The 25110-nt window shown below is 34.5% G+C and overlaps 1 protein-coding gene across 1 annotated transcript in view; it reads right to left on the bottom strand.

The window, feature by feature from the left end:
• grnd (grindelwald) overlaps positions 1-22656 on the bottom strand; it is a 38120-nt gene extending 15464 nt beyond the window's left edge. The window contains exons 1-3 of the mRNA XM_088233103.1: positions 22564-22656; positions 6782-7001; positions 327-383 (exon numbers count right to left, since the gene is read on the bottom strand). Coding sequence (XP_088089229.1) covers positions 327-383; positions 6782-6998 — 274 coding nt within the window. The 5' untranslated portion in view covers positions 6999-7001; positions 22564-22656. The remainder of the gene's footprint in view (positions 1-326; positions 384-6781; positions 7002-22563) is intronic.
• Between the last annotated feature and the right edge of the window lie 2454 nt (positions 22657-25110).

Here is a 25110-nt window from a genome sequence, read left to right as displayed (position 1 = left end):
GGGGCAGTAATTTTGTCACAATGTGTATAAGACCTACGTAATTGGTTAAAAACACATTAAAACTAATAAAATAACTTTGGCCGAAATTTCGGTTTGGCCTTTGTCCTAAACAAAGTTGAAAACCTGTCTACTTTTATTGGAGAAATATATTTCGCAAACACAAACATGATGTATTCGAATATAAAATACAATTGCAAAACTTATTTGCTATCATACATAAGTAATAATAATAAGAAAGTTGTAGTTTAACTAGTATAGTATATATTTTATGCGATTAAAAAAAACTAAGATAAGACAGGATAGCATGAGTTTTTAAAAATTATCACCTTTGAGAGCAGTAAGATCTTCATTCCCCTTGGCATATATCTTCTCTTGAAGGTAGTCTGAAAAAATATAAATGACGTAATTATGATTAATAATTAACACCTAAAGATTTATTATAAATACTGAAAAATATTTCAACCGTTTCCTCATTTATTATTACAAAAGACAAGGTGTTTAAATAATAAATAAAAAAACCTTCTTTTGATCACCTTCAATAAGATGAGTCAGATGTGAAGAAAATACACGTGAGATGAAATCAACATGATACTGTTGTATTTACATACACCGTGAGTCACTAAACATATTGGAATATTGATTTATCGACTGACTTAGAGATTTTTACGCACATTAATTTATTTTGTTTGCAAAATACAAGGTGGGACTAGTATGTATTAACTACTTTTCATCTGAAACTGTGTCTGTGAACACTTTTATAGCGCGGTATAGCGCGTATTTGGTACGTAAAAATACGTACTAAATACGCGCTATACCGCGCTATAAATACAAAGGAATAATACCCCTTTTAAAATTACTCAATGTTCGACACAAAATAAAGAAACATTTTTCTACCTTTAGACATTGATATATATGTATACACTAGATGCAGTACTAAGCACCAGTCTTGTGTTCCATTCAACCTAAGTTCCGGAATCGGATGTTTGTAGTCAGTGTTGTCAATAAACGAGAAGCAGCGTAAAAGGGCAGCTTTGAATTCATAGTAAACCGGTATTGATAATTAGTTTTTTTTACTCTACTACACGTTTTGCATAGCAATGTTCACACGACAACGCTCATTTTTCGGAACCTAATTTCAAAGTATCTAATATATTTGATTATAACTCAGTGCATTTAGATCTTCCAATTAGGCATATAAAAGGTTTTGGCTATTTTACACGTAATAACTTATTTATTTTATTGATTTATTTAGCAAATTTACAGACAATGTCCAATATAAACAAATCGTATTACAAAAAACAATAATAATACAGTAACAAATAATAAAATCAATACAACAAAGAGTAGCAAAGACAAGTTAATACATTAGACAGGCATTTGGAATTCAGGTTAATTCTATAAATATCCAGTAAATTTATTGGGAATATTTTTTTAGTCTATTTGTAAAAAAACTCAATTTACAATCAAAACAATTAAAATCTTGATTTTCATTTACAAATCTAATCATTCTGGGTAGGGCGCATGGAAACCATAATTAGTCTTATGATGACCGTGGAACAGAATTTCATTATTTCTGTGTCTACGTGAAGGAACATTGCAAATTAAATCTGCATTAAATCGACGTTGTGAGAGACTGGATATATTCAGGAAAAGTTCCATGTCGGTACAGTTATAGTTATCTCTTGTGATGACTTGTTTGTATGCAATTTTTCTTATAAATTTATGCTGAACTGATTCTATGCGATTTATATGAGTAAAATATGAAGGATACCATATTACGGAGGCGTATTCAAGAATGGGACGAACCAATGAGCAGTAAAGTGTTTTTAGAGTTAAAATGTTTTCAAAATAGGATGTAGCTCTATTAAAAAACCCAAAAAATTTAAGAGACTTGTGTTCATGAAAATTTAGTTAGTTACAATATTTGAGTTTGTCCAAATGTTCGTAGACAAAAGACTGGATTTCACCCCTTCGGGAGTTATTAAGATTAACAAATTACAACAGGGATGGAGAATACCTTAAATAAGGGAATATGGAAGTCAAGGCATTTACAGGGCTTATGACCTGTCATCGGCTGGTTTAAGTGGCCATTTTACACACTGTGTAACATTCACCATTTTGCCTAGTTTGAACATCCATATTTCTTCAATTGTTCCATTTGTTGATTTTAGTGAAATTAAAGAGCTGAAACCTTTATTGTTGTGAAGAGATTCATCTTACTGAATTATTTCGCATACTAGGCAACGCCTGAAAACAATTTTTCAATTTTTAAACTTCTTCTTGGACCAGTTGGTTTCATTACAATATTTGAGTTTGTCCAAATGTTCGTATACAATTTCACCCCCTCGGGAGTCATTTAGATTAATTTGGACAATTTTTTTCCGAGAAAACAATTTTGTACGCAGTAATTTGGAGTTTGCATCCGTCGTGTGGAGCCCACAATACATAACAAACATAGAAAGGATTGAAAATGTTCAACGAAAATTTTTGAAATACCTAGATTATAAAAACAATAAAACGCTTAATACTTACAGCCAATCTGCAAAACAAAATGAACTTTTTACCCTTGAAAATAGACGCACTGTATCTGAATTATGCTATTTACATAAATGATTAAATAATAATGTAAACTCTTTAAACCTACTCACCAAAATTAATCTTAATGTCCCCTTTCGCGTGACAAGAAATAAGTATTTATTCCATCTGCCAGTCTGTAGCACTAATTATGCACAACACTCTTTCCTCTATCGTTCTTGCTTTAACTATAATGTTTTATTTTCATCGATTGATATATTTTACATGCCCCTTAATTTATTTAACAATAAATTAAAACTTATTATTTCTGGCTGCCGTACGATCCCACTTACTATTTAATGATGCGCACACCTGAACACTTACTCCCACACTAATACACATAAACACACGTCTACACTTTCTCTCACACAAATACACATAAACACATAATTGTTGTAACACAATTTGATAATATGTATGATTTTTATTTAGAAACTTCGCTGGTCTGTCTTTAAACCGTATTTAAAAAAAAATTATTATATTGTTGTCGACTGTTTGTTTCTTTAAAATGTACAAGTACTTTTTTCGATTTTTGATCAATTTTAAACTCCTTAATGCTAGATTATTTACATACAAAATTAAATTATCTGCTGAAAATTCTTATAATACTAGCAAAATTGCATTCATTACTGGTTTGACAGATATGTCCGCAGAGATGGAGAACTTCCTTAATTATGAAAGTCTACGCAGGGCTTATGGCATCTCTTCTGTTAGTTAAATCACCCGTTTATTCCGCTACGAAGGTCTTTGCTTAGATAGTGACTTCATGACATTACGATAACCGAGGAATTCATTTCGCGTAGGTATCTTTGTCGAAACGCGTATACCTACTACGATGTACGATAAACGAGAGCCATGCGGTGTTTTGAATCACAAGGGTAATGCAAAAAATGCATTGTAGTAGAAAATTCAGATGTTTTATCCGACGAGTGAAATACACAGTTTGTATCATTTTACTCCGTGGCTCGACCAAACAGAAGACTTGTCACGAACTCTCGCATGGTTTTGCGATGAATCACCGCGGAGAGGTTTATTTTATGTAACCTGTTTAATTCAAACGCCACGGTGCCTGCGACCCGCGGCCTGCGTCTGTGAGATGAAAACCAGCAATAGTTTCCCATATTTTTTTTACTGGCGTAACGTAGATAATATTATTTATGTACAGTCCATACAAATCTTTGTAAACCTTTTCTTATGTGTGCATCGCGGAACGTTTTTAAATAAAATATTCTAATGTGCCTACTAACACGGTGGAAATTTGTGTTTACTTGGTTCGCGGACAGGCACTGACACACTAATAATACTTATTTATTTATTTATTTTTATTTGGGAAAAAAAAACAGTTTTTACATATATTGTATTAAAAAAAATAAGAATACATATGAACGAAAATTGTGAAAACAGTCAATAAAAATTTTCCACAGTGGAGTAAGATATCGATTAAGTACATTATCAGTATCAAAATAAAAGCAATTAACAATTGTTAGGCACTTACAAACTTGCAAATAAAATAAAAATATAAAAATAAAGTTAATAGAAACAAGATAAATTTAAATTTAAAGAATAAGAAAAGAAAAAAGTAACATAAAAATAATGTAAAAGGTAAAAGGTACAAAAATATAATAATATAATAATGAACATACGAGTATATATTTTATTATACGAGAATATATAATACGTAGGTATCAGTCAATAATATTTTGGGTTTATCCCAAGGTTTGTATAGGACAAGACTGTTTTTTTTTTTTTTAATTTATTTATTAACCCTTACGGATTATTACATTTATTTTACAAAAATAATTTATATTTCACTCCCAAGGGAGATATCAAGATTAACAGATTATAACAGAGATGTAGAACATTTTAGAGAAGAAAATATAAATGTCTAGGCACTACAGGGCTAATGAACTGTCATCAACCAGCTAATGACTTGGGGTTGGGACTCGGCTGTCTCCAAAAATGTAAATTATTTGTGAACTAGAAAATAAAATGGCCCTTTTCACCGGTTATTCCACATTCTACCACAGCGATCCATTCCCAATCGAGCAAATGAAATATTACACAGCTTGCCCACCAGTCTCTCCACTCATCGCACATCGTATCTGAAGACATAAGTCTCCTCGGCGGTGTCCGCATACATGGACACATCGCTCCTTGCTGAACGAGAGAAGCTGGCTGAAGTAGCTCTCTGTAATATGGTAGCCTTAGCACCGTTTTTCTGAATTAAGGTAATCTAGAAGTACATAATATGGATTGAAAAAAATGAGAAAAGTTAACTCTTCTCTGGCTGGGATTAAATTTATTGGATATGATCAATCCAAAATGATTACAAAACTTTTTAAAAGCTTCTAAAATCTTTTTGGAATCCAACAGATCTGTAAATCCGACAGGGCCACGGAAATTAGCGAGAATCTCCATTCGGAAATCATAGATAAGGGGGAAAGGGAAAAGATCATAGTCTGTATTTAGAAATTGATTAGGATATCTGCAGCAGCACGAAAGGGAATCCATAATATTCAAAACAAGTCGTTTTTAATAATCTTGAAATATTACACTGTAAAAAACCACCAAGTAAATAAATATCTCACATCGCCTGTACCGAGAATCGAACCCTGGACCTCAGGCATAACAGGTAATGCACCGCCACAAGGCGGACCAATCGCCCCTTAATTTTCTTTTCAGGATTTTCACCTAAGCCATTGACTCGAAAACATTTCTTGGGTTGTGGTTTTATTTCATTCTTACCCTTTTCATTCCGGAAAACGTAAACAAATCGTCGGGATCGTAGAACAACGACGGGCGTTCGAAAATGCGTCGTTTACTTTTTTTATATTTGATCTTGAAAATACTTTTTTTAGAGGCATTTTTTCTAGGCATTAAAAAATATAAATATTCATATAACTAACCCAAGTATCAAGTTATATACCTTCGCACTTATCAAGTTGTGACATAGTGTCAAAAACAAATTAAACCGCTCTCATGTAATTATCATCATCATTTCTTTTCCGGATCTAATGGTGCATAGGGCACTGCATAAGTACACCAATTGCAGTGTATCTTGATCTTTTTTGTAAGATGTAGGTAAGATGATTAGTTTTACGCTTATATATATTCAAGAGAAGTTGAATCACATGCGTCGTTGTTCTACGATCATGACGAAATAATAGTTGTGTCGGACACCAATTTAATATTTATTTTTAACTATTTTTTATATCGTTTAAATGATGAATTTTATCAGATAATATTTGTGGAATTTAATCCAGTCAGAATCGAGTTGAAAATTAAATTCAATATTTTAGGAAATTTATTAGATCAAGCTTGGCAAGCTCTATTTGAGGAAATCAAAAGATTTGATATTTTTTACCTATTTGGTTTTACACGAATTAATTCCGCAATTATTGTAATTTTTATGCTCATTAAATCCAGGTAAATCTAGTCTTTTGTGCCAATGCGTTAATAAAGGAAAGTTTTTTCTACGCTTACACATGACATTATTGATCAACTAGAAACTTTTACACATTTATTTAAAATTATGCATTTTTTCTTCCATGTAATGTTGTGTAAGAAAAAGTAAAAAACCTTTAAAACACACACTTTTTCGTGACCCACTGTGACACGGTACAATCTGATAAATGATTGCAACTTGTTACAATAAATATTAAGTTTTTCTCTACTCTGTTTTATTTACTAGTCAAGTCGTCACCTTCGCCCGCTCCGCTCCGAACCTGAAGATCGTCGAGCGCCCCGCCCTGCAGTTGTGACTGACCACGTCTAGATCCTGACCGACGGTTCCTCCTGCTTGCAGACCGCCGCGCAAGCCAGGCTCCAGACGGAGTTATCTCACGAGGTTCTGCGCTGCAGGCCTCCGAGCTGAAGGAGGGTGCGGGCGATCACCAGGGACGGCGGCATCTTCGCGACGGCCCCTGACCGCGGCCTTCCCCGACAACGCTAGTGCCCCCTCAGGAGCGAACGCCGCGCGGATCGAGGCTGTAGCCAGGTGCTCGGTCCCTGTATTCGTCTTACGACGAGGCGCAGGGACCTACCGCTGCTGGCGAGACACCGTCTCGGGTCCGGATTCACAACCCGGATCAAGGAACTGGAGCAGTAGTCGAATCGGCGAGTTTTCGTTGGCCCAGTGGCCTCCCGCGACCCATCTGGTCCGGGCGCGCGCGCGTGTCGGCAAATATTGTAATAATTCGGTACTCACTCTGACAATCTTTGAAGCATAAGTCCGAGTCGAAGTTATGGTTTTCCGAACTACATATGCCCTCACAGGGTTCACAGACTCCCTCTGAGCAGTAGTCTAGGGGCGCACACACAAGTTGGCCGCATCTGCGCCCGATAGGAGAGATCCCAGCGGCTTGCAATGTGGTAGCCCTCACTACCAACCCTCCTACAATGCACGCTGCTATAGACGAATACATTCCCTATAAATAAATAAAAAATATTAGTTCTATTGTAGTCCAACACGTGGTTAATTCAACTCAAATTAAATTTATTTATTTGATAAACAACATACTCATTGAAAACTTAAATTCAAGACGCACGTTTTATAAAAAGAAAAAAAATACATAAAGGAGACTCTTGTCCAAGTAGTAGGGGAATCCTGCTCCGGAAAACCCCTTCGAATATTTGGAACAGGTCAACATCTAGAGCTATGTTGTTCAGCATAGCGATAGCCCTTCCAACAGGCGTAACCATCGGCAGGTTGGTCCTGTATATTGTAATATGAAACAATCTATGCTGACACAGTCTTAGGTAATTATTAAGAAAATACAAACCATCGCTTATCATAATTTCAGAATTATCGACCATACCGCGTAACAATCGATAAAAATGAGTCGTCAAATACACATTCCTTCGAGTCTCAAAACTGATGTAGCCAAGCATACCCTGGAGAAACTCGGTCGGGTTGAGCCAAGGATAACCCGCACTCTCTCATCTAGAGATATCTGAGAAGCTTCTTTTGGATTTTCTCTATCAGAAGAGAGTACTTTCACTCTCGAGTCTACTTCGCACCAAGGAGTTGAGAGTCGAGAGTTCTCAGTACGCGGGCATTTTCGAAAACCCTGGCCGTACGCAGAACGAATCCTAAAATGTTCAATGCTTTACCACTGATTGCCTCTATGTGATCATGAAATGTCAGGGTGCTAACAAATCTAACCAATCTAACGTGATGTTCTTAAAAGACCGCAAAAAATCTATCTTAAAAGACTGCAAAAAATCTATCTTAAAAGACTGCAATAAATCTCTCTTAAAAGACTGCAAAAAAATTCTCTGGAAACGGTGCTGTAACGTCGTGTAAAATCAAGCGAAATTTGAGATATTTAGAAATACAGATATTTAAAAACAAAAAAATACACATACGCATAACTACATTTAATAATCTTTTTCTCATAATTTATAAACTTAATGATGCCTGCTATAGCAAAATATGATGTAATTATTTTTTTAAAATAAGAGATAATATCGTGCCTTGTATTATATGTAGACTTATGTGATATCATACACGAGATTCGAGTGGATAGAGCGTTTTCCTACCGTGCTAGAGATTTAAGGGTCGTTTTTTTTTTTTTTTTTGTTTTTTTACAATTAACATAATAATAATAAAACAGAGTATTAAAAAAATAAAGCATAATTACATATCAATGAAATACATATTAATAGAAAAATAGTAAACAAAAATCCCACAAAGGCATGGCCTGTTCGTGGGTATACAAGAAAATGTTAATGAATTTTTGCTCCTTTAATAAATAAATATTTTTGAATAACAGAAGAAAGAAAAAATAAAATATTCTGTAAAAGATAATATGGTTTTTTTATAGTAATTAAAAAAGGAAATATATTTTATTCTTAAAAAGACAAAAATATTCCTTATTATTAAAGGGCAACAAAATAAATCATAGAAAAAAAAAATTCAGATTCCCGACATAGTTTCCATTAAATATTTGTTTATGCATTACAATATTACTAATGGTCCCAGGACCACGATTACAATGGAATGTTAACACCGCTATCTTCAGTTTAAAGTAAAATCGAGTTTTATGTATAAAAAGTTGAATATTTGAATTGAAAAAAAAAATCGCGTATTTAATTACAGGTTTATGACGTGGATACTTCAGATTTTCGTAAAGAAAATTGGATTTCACTTCACACACAATTGAAAATAAATCTACAATATTTTGTAGACAGGCTGAATTTCCTTCCTAGGCAGTTAGTTATTACGATCTAAATTTGTTGCGACAGAGAGGAACAACATTTTTGAGGAGGAAACATGGATGTCTAGAACTTGACCTGTCATTGGCGGGTTCAAGTGACCCATTGTGTAACATTTCCCTATATTAACATATCACAACAGACATGAAGCACATTTTACAGAAGAGAATATAGAAGTCTAGGCATCCACAGGGCTTACGACCTGTCATTGGCTGGTTTAAGTGGCCACTTTACACACTGTGTAACATTCACCATTCTGCCTATATTTGTACATCTACATTCCTTCGGCTCTTCTGTCTGTCCATCCATCCAAATTTGAACAAACTCAAAACAATGTTGGTTTACCAATATGCCTATATTGATGTTTAAACTCGCGTTCGCCTACCATACTTGAGGTTCTGGGTTCAATTCCTGGCAGGATGGACATAAAATCAATATTTCTAAGGTTTTTTGAATTGCAATATTTCGTTGTTCTTGGACTGGCGCCTAAAGCGTAAGCCTAATCACATTACATTCATGCAACAGATGATCGAACTACGCAGCACTGGGTGCAGATAAAGGGACGATGATAGTGATGAGAGTTTTTATTCGAATACTTATACCCAATATCGTGAAAAAAAAACAAGCGTAGCAATATTTTTTTCCATGTTCTATATTAAATTATTCTATTATTTTCGGTCTCGTGGTTTAATGGTCGGCGCGTTTGAATACAATGAAAGCGGTCTCGGGTTCGATTCCCGACATGGTTGATATGAAATATTTATTTAAAAGGACGTTTTCTCGCTATAATATTTCATAGTCCCTAGACTGGTACCTGAAGCGTAAGACTGATCATGTTACCTTCATGTAACAAGAATGATCTAGATACGCTGCAATTGGTGTACCAATGCAGTGCCCTATGCACTATTAGGTGCGGAAAGGTAATGATGATGATTACTTTATTTACTTGGAATAATAAATGTATATTAGTGACCGAACGAAACAAGATGTTCAGCCGAAACTGGAACAGACTTTCGGCTTTTGTTCTAATTTTGGCGGAAACCGAAACAGACACTCAGTTAAATAATTTGAATTTGTTGCAAGGGAGAGGAAAAAAAATTAAAGGAAATATGGAAGCCTAGGCATTTACAAGGTTTATGACGTGTTATTGGCTGGTTTTAATGGCCACTTTACACACTGTGTAACATTCACCATCCTGCCTATGTCAAAACATCCACATTTCCTCGATGTTCCGTTTGTTGACTTTTTTCAGCCTGTCTTGGACATACTCAAAATATTTTTCTTAAACTAACCGGTATAAGAAAAAGTTCAGAAATTGGTGGTTGCCTAGTAGGTGAATTGGTACAGCCGGATGAATCTCACCCACATGATAAAGGTTTCAGCTCTTTTACTTCACAAAAGTCAACATATGGAAGAGTTGAGGAAATGTGGATGTTCAAACATAGGCAGAATGGTGAATGTTACACAGTGTGTAAAGTGGCCACTTGAACCAGCCAACGACCGGTCATAAGCCTTGTAAATGCCTAGACTCCCATATTCCCTTCTCAAAAATGTTTTCCCTCTCTGTTGTAATAAATTTAAACATCGGTTTATTAAACATTCGAATGCAGTGTATATACTATTTTAATTCACTCTATTAAAAGAAAGGGGTTGACTACTTTTTGATGAATGTCTCCAAATTAATAAGTAGGTAAGATAAAACTTGTATATTATTTTTGCGATTTTTTTAACGGTTTTTTTATTTAGATTTTTTTGTAACATTCAATAATGGACATTCTTTGTAAAAACTTAATCGGTGTTTTTTACGTTTAAAGGTCTATGTTTAAATATTAAATACGAATGACCAAGTTTTTCTTAAATTAAATAAAGTATAAGTATATTATAATTAAGAGGTACAAAAAAAAACAATCATAATTAATTTTGAAAATTTACCCGCTGAATGTCAAACATCACAACAGCGTCTCTGCACTTCAGCGGCGCTACGCGACAAAATTTTGTACGGAGTTTAATACAAAACAGTGAAAATAATATTTCGTGTGCGAAACGCCGTAAAGTGACGCTCCAGTGCAGTTTGACCTTAAGATTTTAAACTCAATTATCAGCTGTTTGATATTTTAACTACACAAGTCACGTGGTCACCCCTAATCCACCACCTTAGAATGGAATCCAAACGGCAGAGTATCAGAAATATACAATTTGACGTTTATGTTGTTTTATGGATTTTTCATAAACTACTCACTAAGAGAATGACTTGGATTCTTACACTTTTAGATTGGTATCCGTAGTACTTAAATGATTAATTTGTGACAGTTATAATCTGTCATTACGTTGCGCGTTGATAAACCCAGACAACAGCGCGTGGGTAAGCAGGAAGAAACTTAAATGCAAACAATATATTATGCGGAACAAGGTTCTAATAGTACAATTTTTATTCGAGCTGTTGTGGTTGGTCGAGGTTTGATAATATGTAGGTTGTGTTCTTTGTAGGTTTGTTGCTAGGTTACCAGAAAACGCGAAACAGTAAAATCGAATTCCTTACAGGTGTTTGCCCTATTCCGAAGAATATTTATTACTAAAATTACTCTTTTCTTACTGAAAATTCATAATGGGTACGAAAAACCCGATAAATCGCTTTTTAGAGGATAATCATCGAGTAATTTTTTGGACATAATTCTTTTTTCGTGTAACCATATATATATATAAATATTAAATATTAAAAGGTTTTATAAATAGAGCTGTGTAGGCAAATAAGAAAACTAAATAACATTATACGAATAAAAACAGATGACTAGAGTAATAGAAAAAACGAATAAATAAATCAAACAAAATCAGCACAAAACAATCCTTTTCTCTAGTCAATTCAGGGCCGCGATTATGAACGCTTTCTTCATCGGTATATACGGAGACGGTATAAACTAATATCGATATTTAAGAATGAAAGTGTGTATATTTGTATGAAAATTCAAAGTATCTTCGTCGGTAACCGGTAAATAGACATGGTTAGAAAAAAAAATGTAAACATATTATATTTTTCATGCAGAAAACGCAATTTAACTTAAATAAAATTGAAGATAAATTTAGCTTCCCATCATTATTATCATTATTTTACCCGGATTATATTTAATTTAGTTTGAATTGGAACGTGTAAATTCTAAACATATTTAATTTAAATTTTGGTTTTAAATAATCACGTAGTGTTTAAAACTGTCTGAACATTTAGTTATTTCTTTCAGTATATAGTCTTCTTTGTATATTCTCACATTAAAAAAAAAACTTTATTGTCCTCGGCACGGGTAACCTCAGTGAGGTCACATTACTTTTATAGAAGACAGACATAACAAGAATACAAAGACAACAAAATAAAATTCTTAAACTAACATACAACCTACCCTACCTGACCTCTACGACTGAACTGTACAAAAAACACACCAGTTTGACATAAACTACTTGACTAAAATTGAGACCTTTAAAATTTTTGCACAAAATAACACTGGGAAACATACAAGACGACGACATAATATTAGTCAAAAATGCTGACATACACAAATATAACACCAGACAACAACAACACTATCATATTGAAAAAGCAAAGACAAACACAGGACAGTCAAAAATACTACATAATGGACTTAAACACTACAACGAACTACCTTACTACTTGAAAACTTTTACTGGAGACAAATTTAAAATCAATCTGAAAAAGCACATGATAACTGAACTAACTAGACTAGACGAGACATAAAATGACTTGACAATATTAGATTTCTAATGTAACCCTAACGGGTTTTTTAAAATTGTAAATAAATAAAATAAAAAAATTAATCATTTTTAATGATGTGAAAAAAATCAGCTATTAGACGTGAATATTTGTAATATACTTATAAACACAACTCTACTTATTTTTATACTTTGAAGCAATATTTGCTGCCAAGAAAAACGCACTTCGAAAAAAAAAGAACAACTGAAAATATGTTTATGCGGAAAAAAAACGAAGATCACAAAATAAAACTCCAGTATGGGGCAGACTGTAGATGAAGTTCTGTGCGTCCTCCAGTATCAGGTTTATATCCCCATGAACACAGACGTGGACGCTCTGCAGAGGACGTTCAGGAATACAGATCATGATGCCGTGTAAAGTAGGCAAGACTGTTTAAGACTCTCGGGAGGCATTCCTAGTATGTGGCCTAGCTAACCAAATCGACTTTTCTTGATAATAGTCGCCACATGAGGTGGCTGTCTTTCATATATACATTGTGCCTTAGTGAGGTGTCACGATTCGAATCTAAGAGAAGTGTATTATTTATAATATAGATAGGGTAAGTGCAGACGGTATGTAAGTGGAATTTGGTTTAGAGTTAAGACCATATTTATATGGCTTGTTGCCGACGTAACGCGGCATATGTTAACTTGGCGGCCCTTCCTGGGGCCTTTCAATATATTTTTATTAGGAACTTCAGTATGTGTATGCGAGGTACTACCTCCCCAATAAAGACTAACGTTTGTCGCTTTCGGGGGTGGTCATCGCTATACTAAAGTACAAATAGAATATAATTTCATAAAATATTATTGACCGCCTATAAAATTATTTACTGTGTCATAGAGAAAAATTATTAATTATTCTATTTGAATGTTGACCGCCGCGCGGTCGGCGGGGAACTGCGGCCGGGTAGCGGGAGGGGGGCGTCCTTACACACGGTGCGAGAGAGACCGATAGAGCGGGCGAATATGCTCGCTATCTCTCTCGCCGCGTGATTGGTCAACCTAGTACCGCCCGCTATTGGCCTAGCATCGCCGCCGTACGTCAAAATTTATTGTATATATAGCCCCGTCGGGCAAATAATAAATCAGTCAATCGTTGACACCACTAAGGGCTTTTACTCTCCACTTCGTCTCCCTTCCTCGCTTCAACCGGACATCGCCTCCACCTGGAATATTTGACCACCGCTACCCTTGGCTTGGAACTCGGATACTCTTTGGATTGGATTTTGGACCCCGGATAAATTGGACCTTTGGCTACTTCCCCGGAACACACCCCGCCGACGGAGAGATACCGGCCTTACAACCCGGTTGCCTGCTTCAGGATTACGGCCGCCAGTGCTACTCACTAGCGACCCCGCAAGGGATCTCTAGGCAGCGATACCTCCTCCAGAGCTTATCGTTCGTCGGCCGAGGCCTGCCTACGCCCGGCCACTCTGCGTTGTCATCAGCCCCTACAGTATACAGTTCTTGTGACTGGCGCGATTGCTAGGAAGCCAGTCATCCGCCGCGTCTGTTACACGGCCGATCTCCGAAAAACTCACAAAGCATTTTATTGAACAAGTATTACCATTTTTTATGATTGTAATATTTATTATTAAAAGTACTAGTCAGCAATATCATTCCCTAATTCTCGTGGTGCATAGGGGCGTTTTTCAACCATTGTTCTTATGAAGGCAAGATGATGGACGCTCTAGGTACCAGTGCATGCAGTAAGAGAAGGGAACTTCGACGTCCCTCGCAGTAATAATCTGTCTTCGCGCTAAGAAATTTTAGAACGAATATCGGAGTCTTTTCACCTCTTCCGAAGATACTCAGAACATTTCACAAAATCTCTATAAACAATGTTGTTTAATGGTGATCCAGGAGCAAAGGCAAGCATTCAAGAAGCAAGCAGTGTTAAAACTCCTGGCTTAAAGATGACACTCATCAAATAGTTAATGCTAATTCATAAGGGCTTTTGTAAGCCTGTCAAAAAAGAGATATTTCAATGCAAAATAAATATGGTAAATAATCTAGAAGAACCAACCTATAATTTATTGAAGATGGTGACGATATAAAGTATGTACTACCAATGCAGTTGAAAAATGGATAGGTATATTGATCTTAAATATTTTAACAGTATTTCATGTCAAATATTTTTTTACTTAATTCATGGATTTTGTAATTGTTATTTTTTGGCTAATTTCCTATGTAACGTGGAATTGGCCGAGCTACTTTATTATAATTTTAAATTTATAAAATAGAGTCTTGAGTCTCGATTGTCACAATTAACTTATGTTTACAGATGTATTGTTAGTGCGTGCTGTTAATATAATATACGGGAATACTTAATGTTTTTTTAATTTTTAACCAACACCAGAAATAATAAAATTATTTTTCCGCCATTCATTATTATTGGATTTAATTACTGAATGGGGAAAGTTATCTCAGGTTTGGTAAATTTTATTGTTCACTACAAATAAATATTCAGAAAAAAACACGCATCAAATGAATCAATAATATTATTGAATATATTATGCTTATACAAGAGGCTATTCAAATAAACAAGATATATACCTAATGTTGTTATGATGATTAGTGCCTACTATCTACTAAAACTAGAGATGAATACGATATACCGATGTTTTGAAAACATCAATGTTAGTTCAGAAAAAAAAATCGAAATGGCGATGTTTTGTAGTGAAAAATATTTTTTTAGTGATATTGTTATATTCAATAATGCATTTTGTGTATGTGAGATATAGAAATAAATAAATTTAAAAAATAGTGGTTATGAAAATCTATAAAACTACTATAAATATCGATGTTTTTTATTTCTTTTCTTTTATATATTGCTGTAAAAAACATCGCAGTTTTAGTTTTGAATAGCGTTTTTTTAATACCGTTTATTTTTATTTAATTGACAATTCATGAAGGATAATTTCTAAACATAGAAATCTTAACTCTGATAAAAAAAATACATAGATGTTTTTAAAATACATTATTTCAATGTATTTTTAATATGCTGTTTCATGTATTTAAAAAAAAAGTTATATATCATTTTTCACTTAAATATTACATTTTTGGGCTATTTTATTCTGGTCGTTAGTTAACTAAATATTTATCTGTATTTTACAAATAAAAATGTTTTTATATTTTATAAGCGTCCCTAACTAAACCACGTAAATGAAAATAACGTTCGCATCAAATTTTATATTTTTCTTCGTACAAGAAACACGCCACAAACATATAACCATAACAAGTCATAACGATCATCAAAAGACAAAGGAATTTTTCATCGAATCGAAGAATTACTACATTCTTGTTCAATTTATGTGAAACGTAACGTTAGGTATTTTATTAATAATATTCTCATAACACATCATGTCAATTGTCAATATCCTCGCGTCGCGTCATGTCGTTTAATGGAAAAATCAAATTTACAAAACATTTTTGTGATGTTTGACGAAATTAGTATTTTAAATCAATTCAATGAACCAGCTAAAAGCAAATACGTAATCACTAAACCCCCCCATAGGGCATTTCGCAGCGTAAATCGACTCGTAAATCGAATCGAATCGATATGCAGCGTAAATCGACCACCTGTTACACAAAAGTTAGGTGATTAGTCTTACGCTTCAGGTGCCAGCCAAGGATAGTGAAATTTTTCCTACACTATCGGATGCGGATATGGGTTTGATGATGGTATCTACTTTTATAAGCTGATTTCTGAAAGTAAAGTAGGTATATATTTATATAATCCAAACATGTGTACTGAAAGAGATCAGTAGGTATGTTTCCAATAACTATACTAGAGCGAGTTCCCAATAACGCACAATGTTACGAACGCACCCAGGAGCCGTACGAATGCAAGTCGAAATTCACTCATTGTTAGTGCAATTCGGCCACCGAATACATAATAAACTGGAAGGGGAAATCTGGGTAGTGCCGCACTCTTACCGGCCAAACCCCCTTTTCTTCTGTTGCACGCAGATTCCTGCATGTCGGCCTACCACGTTGTGCAAACATGTCTCATTTCTCCTTTTTAGTTCCTTTCATTCGGCCTCTAGTTCTGCGTATTTGTACTTATTTCAGCATCTTCTTGGTTTTTCCTCTCATCATCCTCCTTCTGTTTGATGATCTCTCCCATATATGCTCCGATGCAACTCCAGGCTCTTTTGCTTTCCAGCATATTATCTATCAAGTTTTCTGGGGTTATTTCGTTTAAATGAAGGTCTTCTTTTAGCTTTGCCCTCTGTGGTTCCCATCGTTTGCAAAATAATATCGTATGCTTAGCATCGTCTTTCGTACTTTCGCAGTATATGCAGTTTTCAGATCTTGCTTCTTTTATTTCTCGCAGGTAATTATAGAACACGCCATGTCCGCTGAGACACTACGTGATTCTAAATTTAATGCCGTCTCCCGTGTTTTCTATTTATCCATTTTCTCACATCCTTAATTAGTCTTTTTGTCCACCTGCCTTTCTCTGACGCATCCCAATGCTCCTGCCAGTTCTGTATTGTGACTTCTCTCTCTACTCGTCTTACCTCGTTTGTGAGTGGTCTCTCTCTATTATACAAACGTCTACGCTCCTCGGCCAGCAGGTTCGCTGGCAAAAGTCCAGCCAACACAAGGGCTGCCTTTGTTGATTCAGTCCTGTAGGCAAAGCACATTTTCAGCGCCATAGTCCCCTGTCTTCCCAGGACCAGTTCCTTTTGTAGACCATTTTTCATCTTTTGCATCCACACAGGCGCAGCATACAGTATGATGGACTGTGTGGCCATTGCCAGTTCCCTTATTTTACTTGTATGTCGACCAGGACCTTTTGTGTTAGGCAGTATGACACATAGTGCATTTGTGGTATTGTCTGCCTGTCCACACACATATCTGGGGTGTATCTGGAACGTGATCTCCGGGTCCAGAGTTACGCCAAGGAATGTGGCTTCCGGTGACAGTTTTATCTTGGTATTTTCGAAGTCAAAATGTATGTCCTTCGATCTTCGTCTTCCACTGAGCATTATTTCTTTCGTTTTTTGTGGTGCTACACTCGATTTGTTGGTTTCCGTCTATATTCCGATCCCGTGTGGGGCCGTATTTGTCTTCGTTATTAGTTCGGTCTAAGTCAAGGCTATTACGGAGATAGCCAAATCGTCAGCATAGCACATAAGTTTCACGTCTTTGGGGACTTACACCTTCATGATGTCGTCATACATTACGTTCCAAAGTGTCGGACCCAAGACGAATCCTTGTGGGACGGCGACGGAGAGCGGCTATCTGCTTGCTCTTCATTAACGTTAAATTCGTCATGTTATTCTACATTCCCAGTTTACTTTACGTAATGGTTACCTGTGAAGTAGGCTGACTACCATTTTTAAATAAATATTCATTTATTGTAATCTGTTAAAGTCTCTATAGGAATTAATAAATGAACAGTTGGCCGACAGGTACCCTATTTTATACAGGGACAATAATACTGCTGTATTGTGTATGTATTGGGTATTGGAGAACTTTTTTTATGAATGCTCTTCGCTCATTGTTTATCCTTCGAGTCATCTTTCTACAAGTTACGACACGCTTCTAGGGAAAAATGGGAAGTAATGTCACACTTATATTAGATATTAGAAGTTATCTAAATATTATAATATATATAAAAGCAATGTTCGTATGTGATAGACTGAATAACTACTGAACCGATTTACATGCGTTTTCATCGAAATGTAGATCTTTGCCATGATCGTATTTATTGCTCTAAAAATCCTCAAAGTTAGGAGCGTAAATATTTTTTTCATCGTTTACCAGGACTGTATTCACCGAGAATGCATGTACAAAAAAAAATGGAAAGATATTATTTTGTGAGAAAAAAAGTTTGTCTTTCAATGTTTACAAACAACATTCGTTTTTAATGGATCGCAATCAGATTATTTTCTTAAATTCCTTATAATTTCTACAAATTTATTTATTTTTAATGGATTTTTGGCCATTCTTTAATAATATTAACACTTTGAGCACCGGCCGAATACACAAAGAATTTACCCTGTGCCCGGCCCATTTTTGTGAAATTTCATGCTTTGTGAAGGGTTTCTTAAAATGTCATAATTATGAAAATACTGGGTTAAATCAATTAAAACTTCTCACATTTATTTGAAACAATTTAATTGGTCATTTTTGTATTACAGTTTGCCAACATTGGCTTTTATGGAGAGCCACATTGCGCATTGCAATGATCGCACATATACAGGGCCTCACTCCTTTTTTTGTGTTTTGTATCTCGGAGCTGTGTAAACACGGATTATAATAACCATTTGTTGTATCCCAGTCCCGTGTTCTCTCGTGGTTTACCAGCAGCGAAAAAGTACTAATAAAAGTCACTAGATGTCAATAAAATGCACTTTTTTAGACAGCTGGTAAACCACGTGAAAAAACGGGACCGGGACACAACGCATTGTTATATAAGCACGTGTTTACACGGCTCCGGGATACAAAGTGCTAACTGACATTCAATACATTTTTGAAAATCGCATTCCTTACCAAACGGCCCCCTGTTTGTTAAAAGAGCAGAGTTGACATTTGAAAAAAGAATTCTTTATTTGAAAAATTATTATTTCATGTTTTGGAATTCAACCATAAACAAGTACCAAGGTACCTAGATATCTATGAAAAGTAGTTTTCCTTTTATCCGGATAGATTGGCACACTTTTACGACTCAGTCATATTTTTGTTGTTATTATTTATTTATTGACGGACTTATACTGTCCATTCCAACAATGGTAAACACATTTTCAGATATTAAATACAGGTACAGGTGAAATCAAATACAACTTAATAAAATTAAAGCTAAAACAAAAAAAAATACTACCCCAAGTCAAGATCTGGTCTATCTTAGTTCTTTCTTTTCTTTTGGTTTCGAATTAAATGCCAAGGTCGCGTCAAAACCCAGCTGGCGGCAAAAAATGACAAAATTTGCGTTGAGCATGAGTCAATTTTCATAGTTTTGGAATGCTCAAGGTAAAACGCGGTCTGACTTTTCTTCATTAGCACGTATTCCCGTATTTTCTCCATAGATTGTGGCACTAGAGTAGTGGTTTTTGCACGATTTTGATTTGAGCTCGATGAGGCCTCATAGCCAATCACACGTGGAGATAAAACAAAAAACAAAACCTTTTTACGAATATATAATAAAATATACGTTTTTTTTTTATCCGAACAGCTTTTGCACACTTTTACGACACAATCAAGCATTTTAATTAATTATAGTTAATTGATTAAATAATGACTAAATTCGCGTTTGGCATGGGTTGAGTGTCATAATTTTAGAGGGCTCAGAGTAAATCGTGCTCTGACTTTTATTCCGTATTTTCTTCCTGGATTATGGCACTAGAGCAGTGATTTTTGCACAATTTTGAATGAGCACGACGAGGACTCTTAGCCAATTACATGAGGAGATAAATAAAAAACTAACCCCTATTACGAATATATAAATAGCCCAAAAAAGCCGAAAAAATGTTTGATCAGTTAATAGCAGGCAAGCCAAAGTTCCGGCAGGACAACGTCTGTCGGGTCCGTCGAGGCCACAAATTTCGGAAAATAATCAATGGATTTACTCATTTTTTTTACAGAACACTACAATTATTTATTTATTCATACAAATACATACATGTTACAAAAAAATACAATAATAACGTATCCCAAACTTTATGAGGCCAAGGGCCCTGTGTTGTAGAAGAGCATTTCTATATACTTTTTATAGGGAAGTTTCAACGGAAACGGAACATTCTATGCGTATTAAATGATCTAATAATGGTTATAGTTAATAAGTACTGAATGAAAATTTTACACAGTGCTTCCATTTTATACATTTTAGCAAACTTTACAATTTTTTTTCCTCATATTCTACAGCATAGGCACAGCAAGGCAAATAAAGATATTCAATTAAGCAATGTGTTTTCTCGGTAAATGCATAGTTGCTGGACTATTTTTATTTACTCCCTAAATAATTAATATCAGACAAAGCCTCAGCGAAGCGTGGCCGGGTTCAGCTAGTATTATGTAAAATAAAGTAATCAAGACCAATTAAATAGTTTACCTAAAACTATCAGAATGAAAATATGTTACTTATACAAAATAAAAAAATATTTATTACATTTAATTTTCTAGAATAGAATAGAAGGGCGCTTTGCAAACGTGATTTTATCCAGCGTTTAATTTAATTCGAAAAAAAACGTTTTCTGTGTCCAAGCGAGTGAAGAATACAGTTCTGTGTGAAAAATGGAACGAGAACCCTAAAATAGTGTTTTCGACTCGATGGCTACCTACTATCGACTAATTTCAAATTGGCGGAAACCATGAAACGAGTGTTTTTTTTTCAAACACTTCTTAATATACCCTTAAAATATTATTTTCGTTGAAAAATACAAAGTTCTAATTCAATACTACCAGAAGGCAATGGTTAGGTAATTTACCAAAAATCTTAGATACAATGAAAAGTTATTATCTTTCATATATCTGCACCCAATGGTACATAGTAGCATAGCTCGAACATTTGTTATATGAGTACAGGAAGCAAGTGTGGTCCGTGATTAGTTTTACCCTTCGGGTACCGGTCTAAGGACAAAAAATCAGAGTTAAATTACTTCAAAAACAGTTATTTAAGTCGACCCTGCTAGGAATCGAACCCGGAACTTCAAGCATAGTAGCCAAACGAGCCAACCACTACTCTACTAGGCGGACTTATCTGAACTCGATTTAATTTGTCAGGATTTTTACCTGTGAGTAGCTATCGAGTCGGAAAGGTCTCGGGTTCGTCCCGGTTTCTTGTTATATTTCAAAACAGAACTTTATTCGTCATACCAAATTGTATGTATTCAATCAAAGTCAAGTTGTAGTCCCATAGCTAGAGTCGTGGACTCACGGATCAGAGGTCCGAGTTTCGAACCCTACTCTACCACAACTTTATTCAATTTTTCTATTAGTGACTTATTTACAACTCGTTAAAAAGGGCCCAGAAATTTATAGATTTGGTAAATATTTCTTTGATAAAAAAACTAAATAAAGTCATGTAGTAAATATAAAAGTCTGTTAGAATATTGAATAACCCCGTATTAACGAACCAAAACAAACAAACTTTGTGTTAGAAGGCAAACTAGAATGATTTCAATGAAAACTTATTGTTAGCACACATAAAGCGAGGGTTATTCAAGACTTTAATGGACTGTACCTACATGGGTGAAATTATGAAAAATTGAATACTGTTACAAGAGTTCGCAGGGAGGATATAACACCATACCTATTTCTGTACAAACTTTCGTCTTCCGCATTTGATACAACCACCTTCATGTTTGTTTTGTAGCTAGTAAATAGATAAGTATGTAGGTGATGACTTGATACTTGTGCGGTACGTGCCGGATTTCTTGTTATTCCTCGTCATTAGAACCAGCTATAACAGCATCTATGTATCATTATCCATCTTCTAGATACAATAATATACGTAGGTAACCTTTGCACAAACTCACGTGACACAAATTAAACAAAAATTGTTTTATCTCCAATTCGGAGACCTAAAATATTAGTTTGGTTTACAAGTATTGATAAATTTATTTAGGAAAAATAATATCGGACGGTACGAGAAGAACTTCTGAATGCGTCAATCAATTCGTAGAGTACTATAAAACATTCGAATTATTGAGGTGAGATCGCCATTTTGATAAAAAAAAATAAGCACTGGTGTTGTAAAAGTTGCAAAAAGTAAAGTCAGCACCGATTTATTGTTTAATATATTACAATATATATAAACAACGGTACATTGATCAATAGAATGGTATAAATATTAATTACTTTTCAAGTACATACCAGTGCGTGATGTTGCCTTTCGAATTGAGTAAGATTCTTGTTGGAGTTTCAAAATCACAAATATTCCGTTAACTTCATTTAATTACGACAGAAGTAATTATGAGTCTTTTACAAACAATAATTCAAACACCTCATACAATAATACACTTTAAACAATAATAGAAAGCCACTAAAAGGTTTTAGGTGTACCTGGTCAAAGTTGTACAAAACCGCGCACAGCACGGCCTGCCCGATGAAATCTGTTACGCGGATTGACTGGGTAAAGCGGCCTAACGAATGGAAGAGTGGAGCTAATGACAATAGACCTCTGGACGAATAGTAAGGTGTTTATCAGCAACTCTCAAACTGTAAGAAAATAAAATGTTTCTGCAATTAAAACTTTACGATTCGAGCACGAAATTAAGACAGTCGAGGCCCAATACATTCCATTAATATTTTGGATTTTATCATAGGATTTTTTTTTTTTAGATTTCTTACAATTTTTTAAATAGAGTTCCGTGTTTGGGACATTAGACCTCCGGTGGTCTAATGAATCAGACAGTAAAATTATTTAAAAGGGAGGTACTACATTACGTACATCCATAGAGATTAAACAAGACCCAGAAAAAGTAGAGATATCTACTCTAAGTGTCAACATTTTACACGGTACAAAAGGCAAAGAGTTATTTTTTTTAATGTTTAATTACATTTTTTACAATCTGTAACTAAAATTAAATTTATGTATTAATCAAAACACGACTCATTTTCATAATTGAATATAGTCATTTTATGCTTATCAAAGTCAGAAAAAAATTATTATGTCTAACGTTTTCAGGTCAAAGGCACTAAACCACAATCTTTATTTGTGAAAGGCAATATTTGTATGTGTGTCCTCAATAGACTAAATAACTACTGGACTGATTGATGTACGGTTCAAAATGATGGGCTTTCCTATGGGCATTTTTATAGCTCTTAAAATCTTCAATTTAATATGTAGAAAAAAAGTTAGGAGCGTAAATGTTTTATTCATCGACCTACCAGGAGTTGCATTTGACGAGAAGCCATATACTAAAAAAATGCGAGGAGGCAATTTTTTACATGTAAAAAAGTTTGCATTTAAATGTTCACTAACAAATTTCATTTTTACTGGATCCTAATAAGATTATTTTCTTAAATTCCTTATAATTTCTACCCATTCATTATTTTCACTGGATTTTAGGTTACACTAAAATAATATTTGATTAAAAAAATCGTATTCCTATATTAGGTGCACCTCCGGTAAAAAAGAGAGCAGAGTTCGACATTTACAAAAATAATTATACATTTTATTATTTATTATTTTAAATTAAGGAATTAAATCATAAACAAGTATTTGTATACATAGGTACCTACTTATAAATGAAAAGTTACATCATCTTTTTTACGATCATCCGAATGGTTTTTACACGCTTATAAGACACAATCAGGCGTTTTAGTTTCGAATTGTCAAGCTTACGTTAAAACCCAGCTGGCGGTTAAAAAACGACCAAATACGCGTTGGGCACGACTGATCGTTTGGGCCTGAAAACAGTGTCTGTAGAAACTGTGTGTAGAAATGTCAGAAACGCAGTCTGATTTTTCTTTGTAGAAACGTACTTCCATATTTTCTCCATAGGTTATGGCATTAGAACAGTGTTTTTTTTAACACACTATAGATTGGCGTGTCCCCATTGTTCTGTTTTTCTTTAGTAAATTGTCTATCATGGCAACTAGACTTATCCCAAAAACCATAAAAGCGCCCAATTTTATCTGCTTCGGGCGCACGATATGCTCTTCGAGCGCACGGTGTGCAAATATGATAAATATGTTTGAAAAACGCAAAAAAAATAATGAAAAAGAACATTTCGTTCTGAAAAAAACAACTAAATTGAAGTGCGGAAAACCAGACAACGAAACGACGGTTCGGTTTTTTCAGTTAGGCATTATTTAGTTAGACACTTTTTAAAGTACGACATGCAGTTGTCTTTTTCGCACAGTATCGGGGAGGGATTTGCAAGACAGTGACAGCAAAACAATATTTAAATACCTAATTTTTAAAACTTACTGTCGCCGCATATCCTCATGATTTATCTTATCCGAAACACAAAAATAATAATGTATATGTACATATCTAATTTTAACCAAATTCAATAATTGGTAACAAACTTTCGGTTGTGTTCATTTTATAGGTTCAGATAGTTGGATATAAAAAATGTATTCTTACGCGCGCTAAAAATTAGAGCATTTAATTCTACAGCGAAGTTTCTTGAAGAAATATATAAAAATAATTTATTTTCATAATAATGAATTACTTTGAACGACGTCACAAGTTTTTCCAAATTAACCAATGATAACAGCTTTGTCATAGATTTCCGGTTTACAGTAAGTCAACTGACGAATCTGCAGAACTCACTGAACCCACAGAAGGGGAAGAGAACTTGATACGTCACACGCGGAGGTATTTAAAAAATACAAAACTTTTAAAATCATAATACGACAATACGACATATAAATAAAATAATGAAATACGATAATTAAAAATTTGGCTAAGTTTATAGTCTATTAATGTTTTTTTTTAAAAACTGCCGAACTTCCTCATTCTAGAAAACCGGTTTCATTATTTCCTTAAATCAGTCTTTTGAAATGTTGAGAAATACTGTTAATCAAGGAAGCATGGCAACTTAAATGTACGTAGCAAGTAAATCTTACACACCTACAACAAGGTAACCTGGCTTCGGC

Source organism: Micrasema longulum, unplaced genomic scaffold (genome assembly GCF_059751315.1).
Source record: "Micrasema longulum isolate JH-2025_06_02 unplaced genomic scaffold, ASM5975131v1 h1tg001056l, whole genome shotgun sequence".
Classification (NCBI taxonomy): domain Eukaryota; kingdom Metazoa; phylum Arthropoda; class Insecta; order Trichoptera; family Brachycentridae; genus Micrasema; species Micrasema longulum.
Note: the sequence above shows the minus strand (reverse complement) of the source record. Positions and strands in the feature narration are given on the sequence as shown.